The sequence below is a fragment of the Pseudonaja textilis genome, chromosome 2, assembly GCF_049901715.1.
Source record: "Pseudonaja textilis isolate UNSWEBS1 chromosome 2, rPseTex1.2, whole genome shotgun sequence".
Lineage (NCBI taxonomy): Eukaryota > Metazoa > Chordata > Lepidosauria > Squamata > Elapidae > Pseudonaja > Pseudonaja textilis.
Window position 1 is genome coordinate 169,002,584 of NC_141991.1, and position 21,629 is coordinate 169,024,212.

General features: G+C 39.8%; 1 protein-coding gene across 1 annotated transcript in view; it reads right to left on the bottom strand.

The window, feature by feature from the left end:
* The window catches only part of LOC113444099 (neuronal acetylcholine receptor subunit alpha-7-like), a 108,562-nt gene that overhangs the window by 27,704 nt on the left and 59,229 nt on the right, over positions 1–21,629 (bottom strand). The window contains exons 3-8 of the mRNA XM_087926402.1: positions 21,422–21,466; positions 20,657–20,766; positions 18,194–18,273; positions 14,508–14,675; positions 10,422–10,616; positions 9,510–9,596 (exon numbers count right to left, since the gene is read on the bottom strand). Coding sequence (XP_087782528.1) covers positions 9,510–9,596; positions 10,422–10,616; positions 14,508–14,675; positions 18,194–18,273; positions 20,657–20,766; positions 21,422–21,466 — 685 coding nt within the window. The remainder of the gene's footprint in view (positions 1–9,509; positions 9,597–10,421; positions 10,617–14,507; positions 14,676–18,193; positions 18,274–20,656; positions 20,767–21,421; positions 21,467–21,629) is intronic.

Consider the following 21,629-nt stretch of genomic DNA (forward strand, 5'->3'; position numbering starts at 1 on the left):
CTACGTATGGTGGCCAGGCCTCGATGAGGACGTTGTCAGATGGGTAAGTTCCTGCAACATTTGCCAGGAATCCCGTCCTGCTCCTCCTATTGCCACCCCTACTAAATGGGAGAGCGCCAGCGCTCCGTGGTCCAGAATTCACATCGACCTGGCCGGCCCCTTGCATGGGAAGATGTTCCTAGTGGTTGTGGACGCCTATTCTAAATGGATTGACGTTGCACAGCTATCCACGACCACCACACAAGCAATCACCAACGTACTAACACGCCTGTTTGTTACGCACGGGCTACCCGACTCCATTGTCTCCGACAATGGCCCGCAGTTCGCATCAACCGAGTTCAGCCGTTTCGCTGCCAACCTGGGTATCCGCCACATTTTCACAGCCCCATTTCATCCTGCCAGTAACGGATTGGCTGAAAGGGCCGTCAGGACCACTAAAGAAGCCCTGGCTAGATTCAGTAAGGATGACTGGCACCACAAACTCTCGCGTTTCCTGATGAGCCAGCATTCAAATCCTTGTTCAGTCACCAACAAGTCCCCAGCTGAGCTCCTGATGGGCAGGCGTCTGAGGACTGTATTGGACAGACTTCATCCACAATACTGCCCTGACTCTCCCCTCGCTTCCACATCGGGGGTTAGACATTTTATCTTACAAGAGCCAGTATTCACGAGGAACTTCGCTGGTGACCCCCTGTGGATCCCGGGCGAGATCGTGGCCATCACCGGACCAAGGTCGTATCGGGTCAGACTGGAGGACGGCCGGGTCTGGAGAAGGCACCTGGACCAGCTGCGTAGGCGCCTCAGCACCCACACTAGCAGGGACCCAGAATCACAAAGCGACGGGAGGTCTCAGCATCAACCCCACATCCACATCCTTCCCGGCGACCAGTACACACCAACCGTCAGTCCAGAAAACCCGAGCACGGACAGCGGCGCCCAGACGGTGGACCAGCCCGATCCAGTCTACGGGAGCACGTCCCCAGTGACCAACCCTACGAGTCCCGGGCCTGCCCGAACCGAGGGGCATGTTGGTGACACTCACCCGGCTCTGCCTTCCCAGACAGACTCTGAGTGGACAGTCAGCGTTCCAGAGCTGCGCCGTTCTGGGCGCCAACATAAACCTCCTGCCTACCTCAAAGACTATGCGTGTTCGCATCTGGGGGGAAGGGGTGTTATGTCCTGAGGACTCTAGGAGTTCTCACTCTGGTCCATTCACTTTGCGGGGGCGTTCTCCCCTTTACCCATTGTTTGGTTCTCCCCAGCAGCCAGCTATAAAAGCAGGCTGCGGGGTCCGACCAGTTGCTGATCGCTGCGAGCCAGTTCCAGGCGTGGCAAGCACGGTCAGCCCTTTATTGTTATAATAAAGTATTGTTGCACTCATGCTCTGGTTCAGCCTCTCTTTTCCCAAACTTAACAGCACTAGTCCCATTTTTCCCCCAAGAAGCTGAAGAAGCTTCTTGGATGAGAAGGGGACTTTCTTGAAAAAACAGAAAGTCCGGTTGCCTCTTGAAAAGGCACCTTTGGGACAACCATGAACCAGATGACTGAGAATCTCCACAGACATTTAGCTATAGATGTCAGCGTTCTTACTTAAAACCAAAATTAAGGAATCCCAAATTATGGACAAGTTTCCATTCATAAACAAATTTCCTTTTTTATCCTATACCTTAAAACCTACTTTTATGGAACCTATATATTTTAAAAGGTATCAACATTTCACTATTCTATCCTAAGATGGGTCTCTTTGTACAGATTTTTTAAAAAATACGCAGTAAGTTTTTTTTAAGTATATGAACCCATTCACAGCTATCAGAACATTTGTGGTTCTCCTGACATTGCTGAACTATGCAGCTCAGGTGAGTAGAGGAAAGTACTAGACCTCAAGTTAAAAAACACTGGTTTCATCTAATTGGAATAGTTAAATAGTACATGTCCCCTGCTTTCTTTTCCTTCTCCTTTCTTATTCTTGTTTATTAAATTTTCAATCAGCAAAGGTAGCATCATACAAAGAACTTGTATGCTAATGAAGCTTATAGAGTCATGCAAATATTTCAGAAGGATCTAAGGAGGTTGCCATGACCTTGTAACTTCATCAATATTGCCACTTCTACTTGGCTGGTAAAGAGGGGAAATAAGAGGAAGGGGAAAGAGGGAGGGAGTGGGGGAGTGGGAGAGGGAGCGAGAAAATACAAAATGCATCTGATTTTTGTGGCTTAAAAATCAAGAGGAAAAAAAAAGCAAATGGAATAAAATATACATCCAAAGCAGCATAAAATATACATCCAAAGCAGCAGCCTTCTTTCTCCTCCCACCAAGAAGGTAAAGCTGTACCAGTACAGATATCAGGAAAGAGTACAAATATAAAACAGTCTCCACACAGACTAAAAGGGACAAACAAGGTTGTTATTTAGCCTGAAGACTCAGTTAGGATTACACAGAAAATCAAGACACTGGGGGGGAAAAGTCTTATCTTCCCAGCTTAAGACTTTTCTTGCAAAAAGATAATCAAAGAGGCAAAGAAAACGGAAGAGACAGAGGTTTCAGTGGCCACAAAACAAGTATGAGAGAAGACGACCATAAATATAGCGAGAAACAGATCAGCCTCGCTCTGCCTCTAGCCAGGACCATTCATGGCACATCTTTTGTCTTGCTGAAAATATGTCTAGCTCTAGAACTCAACTCAGCTCATGAGGACAAAAAGTCCCTGTGGGAATAAAGGAGGCCACAATGCAAGAAATGATCTCAAATGGCTACTCTGAAGCTGAGGGGAGTTCATCGCCAATCCCCTATGACCATCATGAAAGGCCTGATGGGAGAAATTATGCAAACCGAACATCTGCTTTAGAAGCATAAATGTGCCACAACGCTCATTGCATGTGTTTTTTTTACAACGCATAAGAAATGCACACTCCCTGTTAGGTATACAATGGGTTATTCTTATAAATGTGGAATCTCTACCATCCCCTCTTGCAGTAGTGTTGGGGGGAAAGTAGTTGGATTGAGCTGAAACTATTCATGTTGCTTTGACATTTCAGGCAGAGTTGAAAAACATCCCTGTGTTCATAGACGGCCTGATCGTATTGCCCACACAACACACGTATTAATTTCCATCCAATTTCTCCTAGCCTTCCTTGAGTGTGAAATATTTCTAGTTTCACTGGTAAAGGGGAGGACAAAGTTTATATGAAGCTGTCCTGGGGTTCAGTCCAGACAACCAGCCTTACGGTTTTTCCAACTCTCCCTTCTGCAGTTTAAAACACACACAAAAGAGGCTGAGCTGAACAAGAATCTCAGAATGTTTTATGTGCAATTATGACATGGTTTACTAGTACGGGTTTACAGTGATGATAGTGAATGAGCAGTCGAGCAAGGGACGGTCTTCCTGGCCAATAGTTGATCACAGAGAACTGTCAACCACCTAATGTTCAGCTGATGTGTGCACATTTTCTCAGAGTGCTTATAGAAGCCTATTAAACACCCATGGGGAGAGACAGTGATTGCAAGAGTGGCCGTTGCTGTTTGGGACATTGGAGCATGTGGGATATCATTTAAGTCAGGCACAGCCTCATTCAAGCAAGGGAGGCAGGGAGGGAGAGTTATTTCAGTCTAAAATCTGAGCTTGTCTATCTCTCTGGAAAAGCCCTTTGAGCAAAATCCTGGTCAGTCCATTTAACTGGTCATCCACAGATAGTATTTCACATACAGCCATTTCCTTAACAACAGTTTGAAGTTACAAAGGCACTCAAAGATCTGACCGACAACTAGTCCTCAAACTTACAACTGTCATGGAGTCCCTGAGAACATGGGATTAAAATTCAGGCCTTTGGCAAGCGGGACGGTTTTATGACTGTTGCAGCATCTTATTGTCATGTAATTTACCATTTGCAACCTTCCCAGCTGGCTCTCAACAAGCAGTCAATAGATTTGCTTAAGGACCACAATGATTTGCTTAACATCCATAGAAAAAAGGACTCTAAAATCAGAAGCATTTCCGCTTTGCTTATTAATGGATATTCCAGTGCCAACTGTGGTCTTAAGTCAAGGAGTGCTTGTATTTCACTCAACTGCTCGCTCCATCTGACAGCAACTTACAAAGCTTCAGGAAAAAAGTATCTCCAGCTCCAGGGTCTAATCTTTGACTTTTCCACAGCTTTACTAGCAAGTTGCCCCAATGATATACTGTAATCTCTGCTGAATTGCCTATCTATAAACAACATCACAATGCAAAATAATCAGAAGATTCTAGCCACCACGTGGCCTCCTTGATTTTCATAAGGAATAATGGTTTTGAAAAACTTCTGTGGAACTTCCTTCTCTTTCAAATGAGGACAACAGAGCAATATTAAGACATTTTAGCATTCACAAAGCAATCTGGCAGGATGCCTTTCTATCTTCTGAGTCCAAGGATTTCTTCAAGGACTGTGCTCCACCAGCAGTCAGCAGGAATGGTAGAGCTAATAAATACAGCTAGTCTCTTTGGCTTTGCTTTGGAACAAATGACTCGAGGTCAGGGGTCTCCAACCTTGGCAACTTTAAGCCTGGCAGACTTCAACTCCCAGAATTCCCTAGCCAGCTTTGAAGTCCACCAGCTTTAGCTTGGTTAGCTGGGAGTTGAAGTCCGCCTGGCTTAAAGTTGCCAAGGTTGGAGACTCCTGACCTAGGTAAAATAGGCTATTTTAACCAAAGGAGTCTTTTGTTTTTCTTTAAAGATGTTTCCACCCAGTGTTTTCTTTTACAAATCCTGCACTATATCTTGATTACTTATATGCATATAGTGGAGGTTCAAATAATTTGACTAAAGATTTAAAACACTATTCCTTTTAATTATGTCTATTTTGTTGAGCTTAATTTTTTCCATGAGTTTGCTTTTTAAATTAAGCTATTTAAAATGTTCTTTCAGCAGCTCATAATATTTAATAGAGATAAAGATAGGGATAAAAGTAAAAGTAGAGCTAGAGATATATAGAGAGAAAGATAGATACAGAGGTATAAAGATATATTAGATATCAATATATTAGACAGCAATTTAAATTTAAACATCAAATCTGTAGGTACTGATTATTTTAATACAATTAGCCATACAAATGTCCAAGGCAATACAAATATTCTGCAGCCTCTTCCCAAAGAAAAACAAGAGAAAAATGCTGCATGACAGAAAATTTAGAAATAGTCCTGAGGGGGAATACAGGAGTTGACATCTACATAATTGCTAGGGGCCAAGTTTCCAAAACCTTAAGGCAAAAGCAGTGATTGTCATCCACTTTATGATATTTATTTGGTCAGTGATATATAAACTAATTTCAGCAAAGACAGAAAACAAACCAACAAACTACATAGCCATAAGTTAAATGAATTGGATATGAGTGTATCAGGCATGTGCACTAGTAAATTGTTTGTGCGTATTCACAGCAGCTGTACAGAACTTTGCTACATTATGGAGGATAACGTTAAAAGTTGGCATGAAATTCCTCAGGATAATTTGCTTCTCTACATTTGGTATTCTAATCTCACAGCAGAGCTCAGAACAAATTCAGAAGTTCTATTACAGCACTAGTAGTATTCTTCCAAGACCCCTTGATATATCATTGGTTTGACTATAATATTCTCCAAACCACAGTTCCAGAAATATAATTAGTATGTCTCTCAGAATGCCTGATTTGTAGGAAAGACCAGCTTTCCTCATTTCTAATTGCTCTTCCTAACTACTTAAAGATCTCCTTTCTCTCTTACTAACATGAAAAGCAGAAGATTTCTCATTATTATTATTATTTTTCCAAACCCTGGACAAAAAAAGATTTCTAAAGCATAGCCAGCTGAAGAATTCTGGGAGTTGAAGTCTACAAGTCTTAAAGTTGCCATGTTTGGAGATCCCTGCTCTAAGATAAAGGAAAAAAAAATTCCCCTGCTTAGTCGTTTCTGACTTCTAGGCGGTTGTGCTCATCTCCATTTTCTAGCTGAGGGAATCAGTATTGTCTGAAGATGCTTCCATGGTTATGTGGTCGGCATGTTTGCATACTTTCGAACTGCTAGCACCCAAAGCAAATTGTCTTGGTCTCCAAGGTAGAAAAAGCTGGACTAACTCATTGCTTAATTAATTCATTGCTTAATTAATTCATTGCTTAATTAATTTGTTGCTTAATTAATTAATTTAGAGGGTGTTTTCCTCTACAGTAAAGACTACTAAGAAGTGTGAGTTGGAAATCTCTATTTCTGTTCATGAAGATAGAAGGGGAAGCATTTGTTTATTGGACTGGTCTCATTCCTGGACAGTTTATTCACTTTAGTGGCATAACCAGTGGCACTTTTTTTGAGCCATGGGTCTTCCTGTGGGTTGTAGTGAGAGCCATCATTCTTCTTTTATGGCAATTCAGCAGGGAAAATCAAATCCACTAAACAGATGAAAGGTACCAAGTATGCTTGACCTAGATGGCTACTTGGTACGGCGCATTTCAAATGCATTCGATATACTCTAATTGTTCAGACATTACAAAAAAAGTATTTGAAGCATCAGTGAGCATTTTAGGCGTACTTTGCCTAAAGAAAGAAGAGTAGCTCTCAAAATCAACTTGGAAAACCTGGTTTGTTCATTAGGACCTCAACCTTCAAAAACGATGTTCTTCTGCATGACTAATCCACATTTTGGGATGTGAGATTAGACCATTTTCAGACTTGTCCTCCGCTCATCCCGCCAGGGCTCCGCTCATCCCGCCAGGGCTCCGCTCATCCCGCCAGGGCTCCGCTCATCCCGCCAGTGGCTCTGGTGTGGCCCTGGTGGGATGAGCAGAGGGCCCGGCAGGGAGGTGCCTGCTGTCTTGGTGAGAGCTCTGCTGCCGGGCAGGAGGGCCTGCCTGTCAGCTGTGCTGGGCACCCCAGGCGAAGCTCTTCACACTCTGCCCGGCGCCAGGCAGGGATGGTGGCTGGGTGCTTCTCCCGGGGTGGGTCGATCCTGCACTGCAGCCCCAGGAGATTCGCCTCCCCATGTGGGGTTGGGCTGCCCTCTTGGGCAGGGGAGGCTTTGTTGTAGTAGGGTGTCATTTTTAAAAGAATTGGCTTTACCTTCGAAGGCAAAGGGAAGGCGGCAACAGGAGCGCCTGAAGCCAAGTGTCTCTGTAGGGCTTCGGTTGCAGGGAGGAGCCCTGGCTGGCTGCGCATGGCTGCGCCAAATGCCGCGACGTTGCTCTAAATGCTGTGGCAGCAAGGGAGAAGGGAAAGCAACGGTGGCGGAAGGTCTCCCGATATGAAGTGCCCCACCAACGCAGGCAGCACCATATCCGGGCATGCAACAAAAGTACTTCCTAACGGCAAGCCCCCCCCCCCCGCCATCCCCCCATTTCACATGTTTAATATGAGCTTTAATTTGGGGGGGAGGGGCTTAATTTGATTTTATGCCAATCAAACATGGTGGGGCTTCCTATTGGTGGAGGCCATATTGTTGGGGAAACACGGTATAAATATTGAAGTTGTACACAGGAATGGATCAAGAGGTGGATGAAGTCACTCCTTGATGCTTAGAGCAGGGGTGTTAAACTCGAGTTCATTGAGGGCTGCATCAGAGTTGCGTTTGACCTTGGGGGGGGTTGTATGTGTGTGGCCAGCCCAACATCAGTGATTCCCCGCTGCGCGTGTGGTAGTTCGAGTGCTCTGCCAGTGAAAACGTGCCTCCCAACTGCGTTTTCAGCTGCAATGGCTTCTTGCAACCCTCTGCCACATGCGGCCCTCCCAAGCTCTGTTTTTGCTGGCAGACAGGGATTCCAGTGAAATTCAAATTTTTTTACTACCAGTTCTGTGGGTGTGGCTTGGTGGGCGTGACAGGGGAAGGATAATGTAAAATCCCCATTCCCTCCTCACCCCACCAACCTGCTTTCCAGCTCCGTTCTCCTGTGCAGGGCAACAAAAGAAGACCCAGCCAATCAGCTGGGACTCAGGAGGCGGCGAATAGATGGGGGCGGGGCCAATTAGAGGTGGTATTTGCTGGTTCTCCAAACTACTCAAAATTTCTGCTACTGGTTCTCTTTCTAAATTTCTTTCTAACTGGTCAGAACCTGCTGAATACCAGCTCTGGGCCAGTCCTTTTCTATTTTCAGGTTGGTCTCACAGGTCAGATCTAAGCACCTCTGCAGGCCTTGAGTTTGACACCCCTGGCTTAGAGGAATGTGCCAGAGGCTGGTGATGAGCTGTAAAGAAGGAGAAGATGATGATGTGATCGGCTGATTCATGATGAAAGAAGTAAACAGATGATTATAAGAAGAAATAGAATATGGAGGAGTGAGATTGGGGGAATGAAGAGGCTTGGGGAAGTATGAATGGCTAGGAGACAGAAAAGATGGGACTGGAGGAGAATAAATATATTTAATTAAGAGGGATATGATAGAGGAGAGCGGCAGCTGAAGTGTGCTCCTGTGTACACTGCATTGTGGGAATAGTAAAACAGGTGAGGCTCCTAGAAACACTTTTGCCACTACTCTTGGAAGAGATGGCACTATTAGGGAAACCACATCTGGGTAGAATTGAGAATAGGGAGTCACGCTCTCAAACAAAGCAAGCACTGCTTGTTATTATTCTTTGGGTGCCTGGACTGGGCACAAGGACTCTCTCTGGGTAAAAAATAAGGAGGGAAAGGAATATAATTACTTGGATTCCTAGTAGGAAAAGAGCTCTAAGACTTGGGTGAAATCCAGATAGATTGTGGGTAAGTGATTGAATGAGAGAATGGCAAATTTTGTGGTTTTTTAAAAAAAAATGATTTTTAACATTGACCTCTTTAAAAACTGAGATGGACAAAGTGCAATTTGGTCTCTACCTAGCATACTCTACTCATACTCTACTAACATGTTATGAAATAACTACATTTCTGGTATTTGGCAGTATGATAGTCTATAATTGGTTCACACCTGTGCCTCATTTATTTACATTCCTGAACTGAAAAGTCATCACCATATGAACATTTTACCTGTACAGTAATTTTATGCAGACTTAACATTCCACTTGTAATAATTGATCTGTTGTTGATATGTAAATTTATGTTGCATTTTTACTAGAGTAGCCAAAGATTTTGTGAACTAACCTACAGAACAACTGTAAGGATGGAAAAGATTCCCAATGGATTAACATTCTCATCAGAACTTGATTTTATTTATCTGTATTTATAATTCCCAGTGTGGTCCATTGACAATTGAGATTAAAAAAAATTCTTCCTCCAAATTTTTTTTGAGGAAGAAATTTGTTTGGAGAAGAAAGGAAATGTCTTGGAAGCAGTTTTTCCCTTTCCCAAAGGACAACAAAAGTTGCTATCTACAATCATGATCTAATTCTATAAAGCAAATAAATTTGTGTTCCAATCTGGGGGAAAAATATTTTTAAAATATTTTTTTTTCCCACCGCCATTCCCACCTCCTCTCTTTCACCTTCCCTTTCCCATCAGTTGCCCAGGAACCTGATCCAGATAAATTTTACGCAGTTTTAAACCTGATTCATTTTTTATCATGAGAAGTGGTACACCATCAACATACCTATTAAGGGAACGGAATCTGATGTGGCAGGCATTATTTCTGCTACAAGGAGCATAAAAACCGTCAAGGACAGAAGAACAGTTATACCTATAACAAAATTGTGAAAGAGACAAAAAGTGAAGCAGGACTGAAGTCATGAATGTTTTCCACTTTAAAGGTCATTAATGAAGCACACCTTCCATTTATTAGAAAGGCAATATATCTTGATTAAGAGAAATGTGTGTTGTAGAAAATTTTTAAATAGTATTCTGAACATCATTAAAACATTACTATTCTAATATAATTTGAGTAACAACAGATTTCTCCAATTAATCTGCTTTCTTCTTTTGGATCCAGATTTCCCCAATTTTGAGCAGGGCCAACTGTCAGGAGAAACAGCCTCATGGTGGACCTTCCCCATATACAGTTTCACACTGCCGGTATCATTAAAAATTGAAACCAAGATGGTAGAATTCTAGATTGTAGTATTTATAGATGAACATATGAATTAGAATTAGAAATAGAATTAGAAGAACCTTATTGTCATTGTACAAGTACAACGAAACTGTGGATGCACCCCAGGAACTGTTCGCAATACAATAAAACCAAAGCACTTAAAAATGAAGATAAGAAAAATAGAGTACCCACATCTCCATTTGCAATTTGAGAGTACAATATCTACAAATATACACAAAATATACATTTTGTGAGCATAATTAACGTAAATGCTTCCTTATGTATAGGAGATCAGCATAGTAGAAGACAGTAAGGCTGAAAGGGTCTCTCCTATGTTTCGGCTTAATCTATACAGTGAAGGATATTTGTATATATAATCAAAAACACAAATAATCCTTGAAGAGGTACAGCCTTTGTCAACTCTTGCTGATACATCCTTTTCTATATATTTAAACTGTGCATTGTCTTAGTCCTTACCCAAAGATATTTTCTCTCCAGAGTCAGCTGGAAGTAAGAAAACAAGCAATGCTAAGCCTGATATAAGGACGCAGGGAATCAATAAGTTCAACCCATAGTAAAGAGTGCGACGGCGCATTGTAACAGTGTAAGTCACATCTGGATATGGCTCTTTGCAGCAGTCATAGTACATCTCATTCCTTTTGCCTGGGACACCTGCACAGAAGCAAGTTGAAAATATAATAAACGTAGAAATATGCTATTTCATTCTCAAAACAGCTGAACAGTCAATATTCTTGCTAATTGAGGGTAGTCAGGGATCTAGACCTTACTTATGCAATCTGATGTCTTCAGATGTATTGAATTTAGTGGTTATCAATTATGAAAGTTGAAGCCTAATATACCATGAGGACATTAAGTTCAGAAAGGCTGGTCTACACACTTAGAATAGAATAGAATAACGGAGTTGGAAGGGACCTTGGAGGTCTACTAGTCCAACCCCTGCTTAGGCAGGAAACCCTACACCACTTCAGACAAATGGTTGTCCAATCTCTTCTTAAAAACTTCCACTGTTGGAGCATTAAGAACTTCTGGAGGCAAGTTGTTCCACTTATTAATTGTTCAGGAAATTTATCCTTAATTCTAAGTGGCTTCTCTCCTTGATTAGTTTTTACCCATTGCTTCTTGTCCTGCCCTCAGGTGTTTTGGAGAATAGCTTGACTCCCTCTTCTTTATGGCAGCACTTGAGATATTGAAACACTGCTATCATGTGGACTCGCAACTGGCTGGCAAACCGTACTCAACGAGTAGCCCTTGATGGGTCTCCTGCTTGGACTAGATGACCTACAAGATCCGTTCCAACTCTGATGATCTGTTATCTGTTATGTCACCCCTAGTCCTTCTTTTAATCAGACTAGACATAGCTTCTTCTCTTCTGCTAATGTGTTAAGTCAGTTCAAGTGGTGTATGAAATCATGGTTTACAAAAATTAGATTCCTGATGGTAGATGAATGGATAATATGTTTTGAGCTGAGGCAGCAAACTTGAATTTAGACTTCAAAATTGGAAGGTGGTTTGTACCAGTAGTATTAAACCAATTCCCAGTTTAGGAATAGAAGAGCCCGGCAGAATCTACCCAGTCATTAGTGACTTTGTTCATTCTGTAGATTACCAGGTATCCCATATCAGATCACTTCGATTATTTTACCCTTTTACTACTTCTTAGAGAAAGTGTGGAGAAGCTGGGGTCCTTTAGAAATTGCTGAATGGCCTTCACCAGCCTATTTATGAGAAATACTGAAAACTGAATTCCTGAATATCCAGAGACCCAAAGCTTATTTAATGTTTCTGTCCCTTTCATTTTCAGTAATTCTTGTGAAGACCATAATATTCTAGGAAATAATGTACAAGTACCATCTCTGGATAAATAGTTAGTTTTGTCATGGCACTAATCTTACACTAAGGGCATATGATTCTACACCCTGAAAAATCCATATAAATCTATTAAACAGCCCAAACGTATCTAGTGAAGAATTAATCAATGTTCCTTAAAAATTTATCTAAGCATATACAGTAGCCATTACTTTTCCAATCAGTTTCATTATAGAACTATAAGGTATAATTGACTATTCTTCAATCTCTATATCAAATTGCAAATAGCAATCAACCATTATTACAATGTTTAGTGATTGAGGTTGTAGGTCTCAAGCTATTTATAGGACAGCAGATGGAAATTATTTTCTTTGTTGTTGTCTTCGTATAAAGCCAACACTACTTCTGTTTGTAGTGGTTCTTTCAGCCTCCCTCTTTACATATCTTTTTTGATACTTTTCATCCAGACTATGGATTAAGCAAGCCTAAAGGACATGGCTGAAAAAGTTCAACAGCCATGACAGAAACAGAAGTGCTATATGAACATCAACTCTGAAAGGGAAAATATGGAGAAGTTCTGAAGCCTAATTTTAAAACGTTGTGACATTGCCAGACAGCCTTTTTTTAAAAAATGCATACGACAAAAAGCTCTGCAGCTTTTTTTTTTTTTTTTTGGGGGGGGGGGGGAATCACCCAAACACCAGCTTTCAATGTGAGCAAGAAATATATCAATATGCAGGTACTCATAACAAGAAAAAAAATTATCCCTTCCTCCAGGCAGAGCTGAATTTAGCCATAAACTCAACAACTTTAAGATGTCAATATCTGAAGGGGGCCTCCAATATTTCAGATTTTTATTTGCCATGATTTTATTATAATGTCACATATGAAAACCTCCATAAATTAAGCTCTCCTGTGTGGCTGGCACAGCACTTTCTACTTTGATTAAATTAGGCCTTCTTTCAGCATGTATACACACTTTCTCTTCATAGGGGGTCTTTCTCCATCCCACCCTGGGATTGTTATGCATCTTGGCAGCATTCTTGCCATGTTTACTTGTGTTGCATTCTCTGTAGTCCCTGCCAAATGCAGCCCATAGCTTAGGGCCTTTACTATGTTTAAATCCAATCCTGGCTCTTGGCAACAGCTCTGATAAGTGAAGGATTAAATTCCATGATTTTGTTATCACTGGAAATAACTTTTGCGGCACACACATCCACTGCTGTCACAATCGATCAGCTGTAGGAACAGCATAGAAGTCTCAGGCCCACCTCCAAGCCTATGAATATTTTACATAAGCTGACAGAAGAAATGTTTTCAAATAAAATATGCAAGTTCTTAGGGGTTCAGTTCTTAGGGTGTCAGAAAACTGAAATTATAGTCTGAGCTAAAGCCACGGCAGATGAATCAAAGGGGAACGATACACTATCACTGTCAAACAAGACACCTCAGATATGTCAGTGCAAGGACCCCTTTTGCAACTCTCTCCTTTCTTAAAAATAAAAACTGTGAAAAAGTGGGGGAAAGTACACTTAGTTTGCAAGGATGGAGAACCTCTTTCTCTTAAGATTGGCTGATCTAAAATTGCTAGCATACGAGCCATTGCTAGCATACGAGCTAAGCATGCTGGGAGTTGTAGTTCAGCAATGTCTGAAGTATTATTGTTTCCCAAAACGACTGTACAGCATACGAGTAGTCTTCAACTTAAAACAGTTCATTTAGTAACCATTCAAAGTTACATCATCACTGAAAAAAAGCGTTCTTCACGCTTATGACCATTATCCCATCCCCATGTGATTTACATTCGGACGCTTGGTAACTAGCTCATTATTATGATGGTTGAGGTATCCCAGGATCATATGATCATCTTTTGCGACCTTCTGATGAGTAAAGTCAATGAGGAAGCCAGATTCACTTAACAACCGCACTACTGTTTTAACTACTGCAGTGATTCACTTAACAAATGGGGCAAACAAAATCGTAAAATGGGGCAACGCTCACTTAACAAATTTCTTACTTAGCAACATATATTCTGGGCTCAACTGTGTTCGTAAGTCAAGGACAACCTTGACTTATAGTTGGAAAGCAGAGTTAATATATTATGTTTGATTCGGGAAGTGGGGGTTACTGCCAAGGAAGAAAAGTCCAAGTCCTGGATAGGCAGATGGATAGGAGATAAAGCAGCCAACTGGATAGTCAGTCCTTTTGCTGAGAAGGAATCAGGCAATCTGATGTTCCTCTGTTGGATTGGCTACTTGAGCTCCTTTGATTTCTTGACCTAGTGGGATATAATTTATGTAACTTATCTCATCTAAGATGAGCAGAATTAGGACTGGGTGGTATTAGTCTGAAAATATATTGGCTGTAGGAAAGCTGGAAAGATTTTTTTTTTTAATGAAAAACTAACTCCAACTGATTCCATGAAAACTACAAGGGCGTAATCAAGAAATTTTCCAGAGTTTGACTTGATTTGGAAAAAGTCTTTTATCTTTATCCTAAACTTGGCCTACTTCATTTCATTCTCTCAAACCAGAAGGTGCAGGATCCTAGGAAAGGTGTTACTTAGTGGCAGATGTATGAGTGAAGCAATATTTATCTTACACCTGATACGGAAACACACTGAAGCATGGCTGGAGTAGCATCACAGAAATAGATACATAATTATTCCTCGCTAACAGGATTTTAAGAAAATCTTTGATCTGGATTCATTAAGCTTCTTTAAGAAATTCAACATACCTACTAAATCCCATTCACCGTTCGATATGTAGTTAGAAACATCAGCTTCGAGCATTTGCAGATCAAGCAGCCAACCATTGTGTGTCCATGAACCAAATTTCAAATTGCATTTCTGCACATCAAAAGGAAACCAGCGGACATCAATGTAACATGTGCTTTTCAAGATGCCTGCAAGGAAAGCCAACAATGAATTGATGAAGACAAGAGTAAAATGGGATGAAATTGCATTTAGATACATTTATCCACATTTACATCAAACATTAAAGGGACCGATGGTTTTAAAGTGTGTCTCAAACTCATCTGCTAATAAATTAAATCTGTAATTTTAAATCCTAGCTACATTCTTTGGAGGAGAGTGTGACAAATGTAAAAGTTAACAGAAGAAATATCTAGAGCAGAGTTTCCCAATTTTTGCAACTTAAAAAACGTGTGGACTTATGGGAGTTGAAGTCCACACGTCTTAAAATTGTCAAGGTTGGGAAATCTTGTATCAATAAAGCTCAAAGCAGCTTTGCCTCTGATGCACAGATCTCAAATTCTTCTCCGTAGTAGCATGTATTGATGTGAAGACTGTATATTATCCATTTCATCCTCAGCAAAATTGCTAGCTGTGGAAGTTATTCATACTGTGAAACTAATGTTCTCAATGCAGTTCCTTTCATTCTCTGGCCATTTCATAAGGCTTTATGAGGACGGCCCACAGGGCACTTAGCTCTTTGGCGTTTAAATTTGTTAGTTTAATTTATTAGCTTACTGGTAGGTTCATTTTCAAAGATTTGTAACCCAGTAATGTTTTTCAAGTGCTGTGGGTGGGAGTGAAAAATTCCTACTGTAACCTGTTATACTCCATGTCTGGAAGTATCAGGTTGGTCTTCGGATATCACCTTATTTGCCACATGAGAGAAATGCTGGGCTCTGGGAGATTTTGTTTTTCCTGACTCTGAATAATTTGTCACTCAGAAAGACAGAAAGTATCATCAATCTACATTCATACTTATTGGTCTTAAAACCTAATAATATCCATCTTGGTGACTATCATCAAAATGCAAGTTGACATGAAAAGCATCATGAAAAAAGAAACTAACTGCTTGCTAGGATTAATGCAGAGTTCTGTTCGAATAATTTTTTTAAAAGAAATAATTATTTTTTTACAGGTGAAGTAAAATTTGACTCAGAGTTCTCATATAGAATAGTATAGAATAACAGAGTTGGAAGGGACCTTGGAGGTCTTCTAGTCCAACCCCCTGCTTAGGCAGGAAACTCTACACCACCTCAAACAAATGATTATCCAATCTCTTCTTAAAAACTTCAGTATTGGGAGCATTTACAACTTCTGGAGGCAAGTTGTTCCACTGATTAATTGTTCTAACTATCGGGAAATTTCTCCTTAGTTCTAAGTTGCTTCTCTCCTTGATTAGTTTCCACCCATTGCTTCTTGTCCTGCCCTCAGGTGCTTTGGAAAATAGCTTGACTCCCTCTTCTTTGTGGCAGCCCCTGAAATATTGGAACACTGCTATCATGTCTCCCCTAGTCCTTCTTTTCATTAAAGTCATGGTGCCCATGGATGCAGAATGGTAAAAGTTGATCTATATCTTTAAATCAAGATGAATATCTCATTTAAAGATAATTAACATGCATGAATCATTGCTACCAAGGAATAGAGTGCTGCTAGTTTCCAAGTAATGTGGGGTCATTGCATCCTAGCAATGCAGCATTGCTTACTTTCTATGCCCAAGGTGCCCAATAATGGCACTGGTTTTCTCTTAGCTGAGCTTCAGTACTGCAGGTGAATCTACTGAAAGAAAATTGCTTAGGAGAGTTTGGCTGCATAAAGGTAAGTGATACACTGTGGCAATGGGATTAAATATCCTTCACTCCATTTGCATTTAAATTGCATTACATAACGCTTTATATAATTGAAGCATGTCTTGGTTCAAAGTACATAAATCTGTCAACACCCAGAATAGTTTTGTCCTCTGTGAAAAATGTGGCAAGATGCTTGTTCAATAAACTTCAGTGGAAGACTTCAAACTTCAGCGATAAACCATGAGCGGAGTGCCTTAACTGTTTGAAACTGCATTTATAATGCTTGAAACAAAATAACAAACACTCACATTTTAGACTGATATGAATTTTGAATTTTCATTAAAAAAAAAAGTAACACCATAGCTAAATTTTCTCTTTGGATTTATATCAACTCCTTAACATCTTTTTCTGCAATAAAATGTTCTCTCTAATTTTGCTTTTCCCTAAGGACTGTCTGCTCTGACATAAATACTTCATGTCTAACCAGCAATTAATATTTATCACACATTCTTTGCCATTTAATTATTCCATCTTTCACTGACTAAAAATAAAAGCAGAAGGGAAAAGAAAACAATGAGATATCTCCAAAATGCTTGACATAAAACAGAGCTCTATAACACTGCAGTCTATTCAAGATTTACATTGACTTTGCCATGAAATGCTGGGACTCAGCAAACTGGAGATATGTTTAAAGTTTTTCTCTTCCACGAGAGGACAGAAAACCCTTCTTCCTGATGGGAAGGAAATTAAATTTTGGGCTGTTTCTAAAAAGCCAGCACAATATTTCTCGCATGGGCACAAGACCATTGAACTAGCCTTCCAGTTCAGATACAGGTTTTTTTCCCTTCTGTGATATCGTTCATATTCAGTGGGCAGATGGGATCTTTTTTTTATTGCCTCTCTGCTGTCACCATTAGGTTGAAATTTTTACAAATCGAGTAGGTGGTGGCAGGGCTAGCTGACCTCAGCTGGAATTGGAAGCTAAGCACAATCGTCCCTGGGTAATATTTGGTTCTATGAATTCCAGGACTGCCAGCCAACAGTACTGTCTGTGTGTGTGTGCATGTTGGAACTCTCAGTGTGAGAAATGGATCACAGAGGTAATTGAAAGGTGGGAATAAAAGCTTAACTTTGGCCAGCATCCATGCAACAGTTCTAATCCAGCTCATATGAAACCATATGGTTGAGGAAAGCTGGAACACAAAATCACTGCTCATGATGTATCTGTTCTCCTGATTTGATGTAAAGGTTTGACAGCTTGCAACCCAGTGAAACAAATAAAAGTGAGGGACAGAGAGAGGGAGAGAGAGAAAGAGAGAGGGAGAGAGGAAAGAAGAGGGGGGGAGAGAGAGGGATGGGAAGAGAGGCTACTTTTAATTAAAAAATATTTCGACCTTTAAAAAATTAACTTTTAGAAGTCCACAGGACTTGTCTCCAAATAGATGTTCAAAGGGACTGTGTTACTTTTAGCAACTCCTTAATGTATTTATTTTGCATAAATTGTGTTTAGATCATTCAAAGCAACCCTTTTGCTCTTTCACCTGAAAACAAATCCCACTGAACAAAGATATGGCTAAGACTGCTTGGGATTTTCATGTTTTTTCTCCACAAAAGAAACCTGAGGACATAATGCATAGCATACTGATAATATAAATCGTGATGGTGGAATAAATGTCATCTTTACAAAAGTTATGCCTGATAGTTGGGTACTTAGTAAAATTCACCCCTATTCACAAGCAAGAATGTTTTTGTGCAGCAGCAATGACAGAATATTCTAATAATGCAGATGTAGTCTAAACATTCTAATCTACAGTGCATTCACAGATATTCCTTCCCTCCTGAAGAATTGATTAAAATGCTTATATTAAAAACTCTCTTACCTGGAGGTATATACTGACATGATCCCGAATAATTTACCAAAACATTTGTATGAAATGTTGCATCAAATCTTTCATCTGCACTATAAAATGCATCAGAAACAATTAAATATTGGTTAGAAAAACATAGAAAAATAATACTAATAGCTATTATCATCTGAGTCTTTTTTTTTACTAAAAGCATCAATTTTAGCAGAACTATCAGAATACATATCTGATAGTGGACTAGGGAATATAAATTATAAATCGCATGCTTCAACTATACACATATAATTTCCCATTCATTATCAGATTTTAGTTCTGCAGTGTGTAGCAATTAGAAGAATAAGCTTAAACCACTATGTTACTCAATTAAAACTTCAGCAGATTAATGTTTGAAAGTTATTTTTTTTCTGTGTGGTTGGGACTTGATGGCACTTTTGTGCTACTTTCTTAAAATACTTTTCCCTTCGGTACACCGAAACATTAGTCCAAAATTCAAAGCGACAATTTTAAAATGTTTCATAATAATAGTATTAGCTTACATCCTACCTTTAACCCTATCAAGCAACATCTGCCTATTCCAATTCCTTAGGGAAGATTCAATAAGGAGGATAAAAAAAGTCAGATGTAGTCTACGCATCTGACTGACTGTGCAGCCAACCATAATAATGATAACAATATTCACTCTTCTAATTTATGGTAGCTCTCGAAAGAATTCTGTCCTCTCTTAACGGATGTGTATTTTAATGCCTTTTTTTATGTATCTTTTCTTTTATGTATACTGAGAGCATTTGCACCAAAACAAATTCCTTGTGTGTCCAACCACACTTGGCCAATAAAGAATTCTATTCTATTCTATTCTATTCTATTCTATTCTATTCTATTCTATTCTATTCTACTCTACTCTACTCTAGGATACAGGTAGTCCTTGATTTACAACAGTTCACAGTGACTGTTCAAAGTTGCAATGGCACTGAAAAAAGTGACTGATAGCCCATTTTTCAGAGTTACAACAGTTCCAACATCCCCATGATCATGTGATTAGAATTCAGATGCTTGCCAACTGATGCACATGCATGACCGTTGCTGTGTCCCAAGATCATGTGATCACTTTTTGCGACTTTCTCACAAGCAAAGTCAACGGGGAAGCCACATTCATTTAATAATTGGGTTACTAACTGCAGTGATTCGTTTAACAACGTAACAACTGAAGCAAGAAAGGTTTGTAAAATGGGGCAAATTCATGTAATAAATGTCTCACTTAACAGCATAAATTGTGGGCTTCATTGTGGCCATAAGTCGAGAACTACTAGTATAATCTTTAGTTAAGAATCACACTGTTTTTATTGATCTGGTGGGTTGTTTTTTACCGTCACAAAGAATAGCATAGCATAGTTTAGCACAGCGTAGCATACTCCAAAGACATCTGTAGTGATTCTTTGATCTGCAAGTGCTTTCCATCTCTAGCTCTCTAGCTCTCAACTTCTTCTCCACTTCTTTCTTTCCATAGATTTGCCTGTTTCCAGACCTTTGCCGAGACTGTGCTTTAATTTTCTTTAATTTTAAGCTTGTCTTTCCTTTCCTTTGCTATCTCAGATGTCCATTGCCCTGCTGACAGACTTTCCCCTTTTGTCTAACAGACACCAGATGGAAAGCATTCCAATAGTTTACTCTGTAAGTAGCTGAATATTCTGTTCCATTAAACCAGCCTAGCCAATTGATAGGCTAGAAAGATTCTGGACAAGAAAAATATTCTCAATATTTGTTGCTTTTTAAAGTATTGAATGAAATGGGCTCAGCCACAACAGCCTCTAATGTACTTTGAAAGGAGTCAGAACCAAAGAATTTGATAACTGTTGACCATTACTAAGGGACATATCTAGTGCTGGTCAGCAATGTTCTGATCAATCCTGTTAAGCTTTGGCGGGAATTAAAGTAAAGGTGCTTGAGATCCAACCTGCTCAGAGGAACATGTTTCTGAATTAGAACAAGACCCATCTTAGTTTTTGAGATGTTCACAGTTAGAAAGTGGATGTATACCACTCTCCAATTGTTGTTCCTCTTAACTTGATATTTGGGGGCAGGTTGCCAAAAGGGAAGGGTGACTCTTCAAGTCTACAAGTCCTTCACTGAGCTTTCTCCATTAAATTATCTAATCTTCTTTTAAAGCCATTCAAGTAATGGTTGTCATGTGTTTTGTAGTAATTAAGTCCACAGGTTACATGTGCTTTAGAACAGGGGTCTCCAACCTTGGCAACCTTAAGACTTGTGGACTTCAACTTCAAGAATTCCTCAGCCAGCAAAGCTGGCTTAGAAATTCTGGGAGTTGAAGTTCACAAGTCTTCAAGTTGCCAAGGTTGGAGACCCCTGCTTTAGAAGGAAAAGAATTTTACCACATTGAATTATTTGATTAAGTAAACTTGAGTAACCACAATACTATTCTGCAAGTTTTTTAAAAAATTACTTCATACACGATTGCCTTACCTGTTGTACAGAAGAATATCTGGCACCCAAATCTGATCAGCTGGAAATCTCAAATTCTGAACTCCTGGATATTCATACTGATCCCATGACAAATAAGCATCTATCCAGCACTATGGAGAAATATATACTGTATTATTTACTAGACCACCTTAAATGCTGCCACTATATAAAATAATATGAGGAATCAGTGCCACCATCCTAGGGCAAGGTTTATCTGTGAAGAGATATATATGAATTTTTATAGATGGAATTGCCAATGTCCTACAGAAAAAGATGATATTTGGGTTCAGATATGCCATAATAATTTTAGTAATTGACTAATATGCAGAGCATTTCTGTTTCAAGACCTTGTTCTTTTTTTAAAAAAATTACTAATTTTTTTCCTTATTTTCCTGCCCAGAAACTAAGCCCAATCACATAGTTTCGTAGCGAAGCATGGGTATAGAGCTAGTAAGGAATATAGGGAGCTAGTACAGGGCTACTAAATTAGGGGTCAGGAGAAATTGCAGTGTTCAATTTTCAGCACAAATGGAAGTTCAGCTTCAACATTAATCTGGCTCAAACCTCTTTCAGAAATTACTCAGCTTTCTCTGAAAGCCAAACTATTAATTTCTCTATCCTAAGAATTATAACTAACATAAACTCTAAATAGGCAGGATTTATTTTCTGCTTCAGACAATCTTTTCTCTATCTGGAGAATCTGTTCTTTGGCAAATAATTAAATTCAGCCAGTGGCTCACCCAAAATAAAGGCAAAATTACTCACCATCTGTAGCCAAGCATTTGTTATCAAGACCTGGTTCTTTTCATCCTTTAAAAAAATAGGAGGAAAAATCATTTAAATGAGCATTTTTCTTAATTATTTATAAATCAATGGTTTTAAAAGATAGGCTCAAGAGAATTCAGACTGAGTACAGGTAGAAATATTCAAGTAGGCTTATTATGGACTGTTTTTATTGCTCTGATTATTAAAA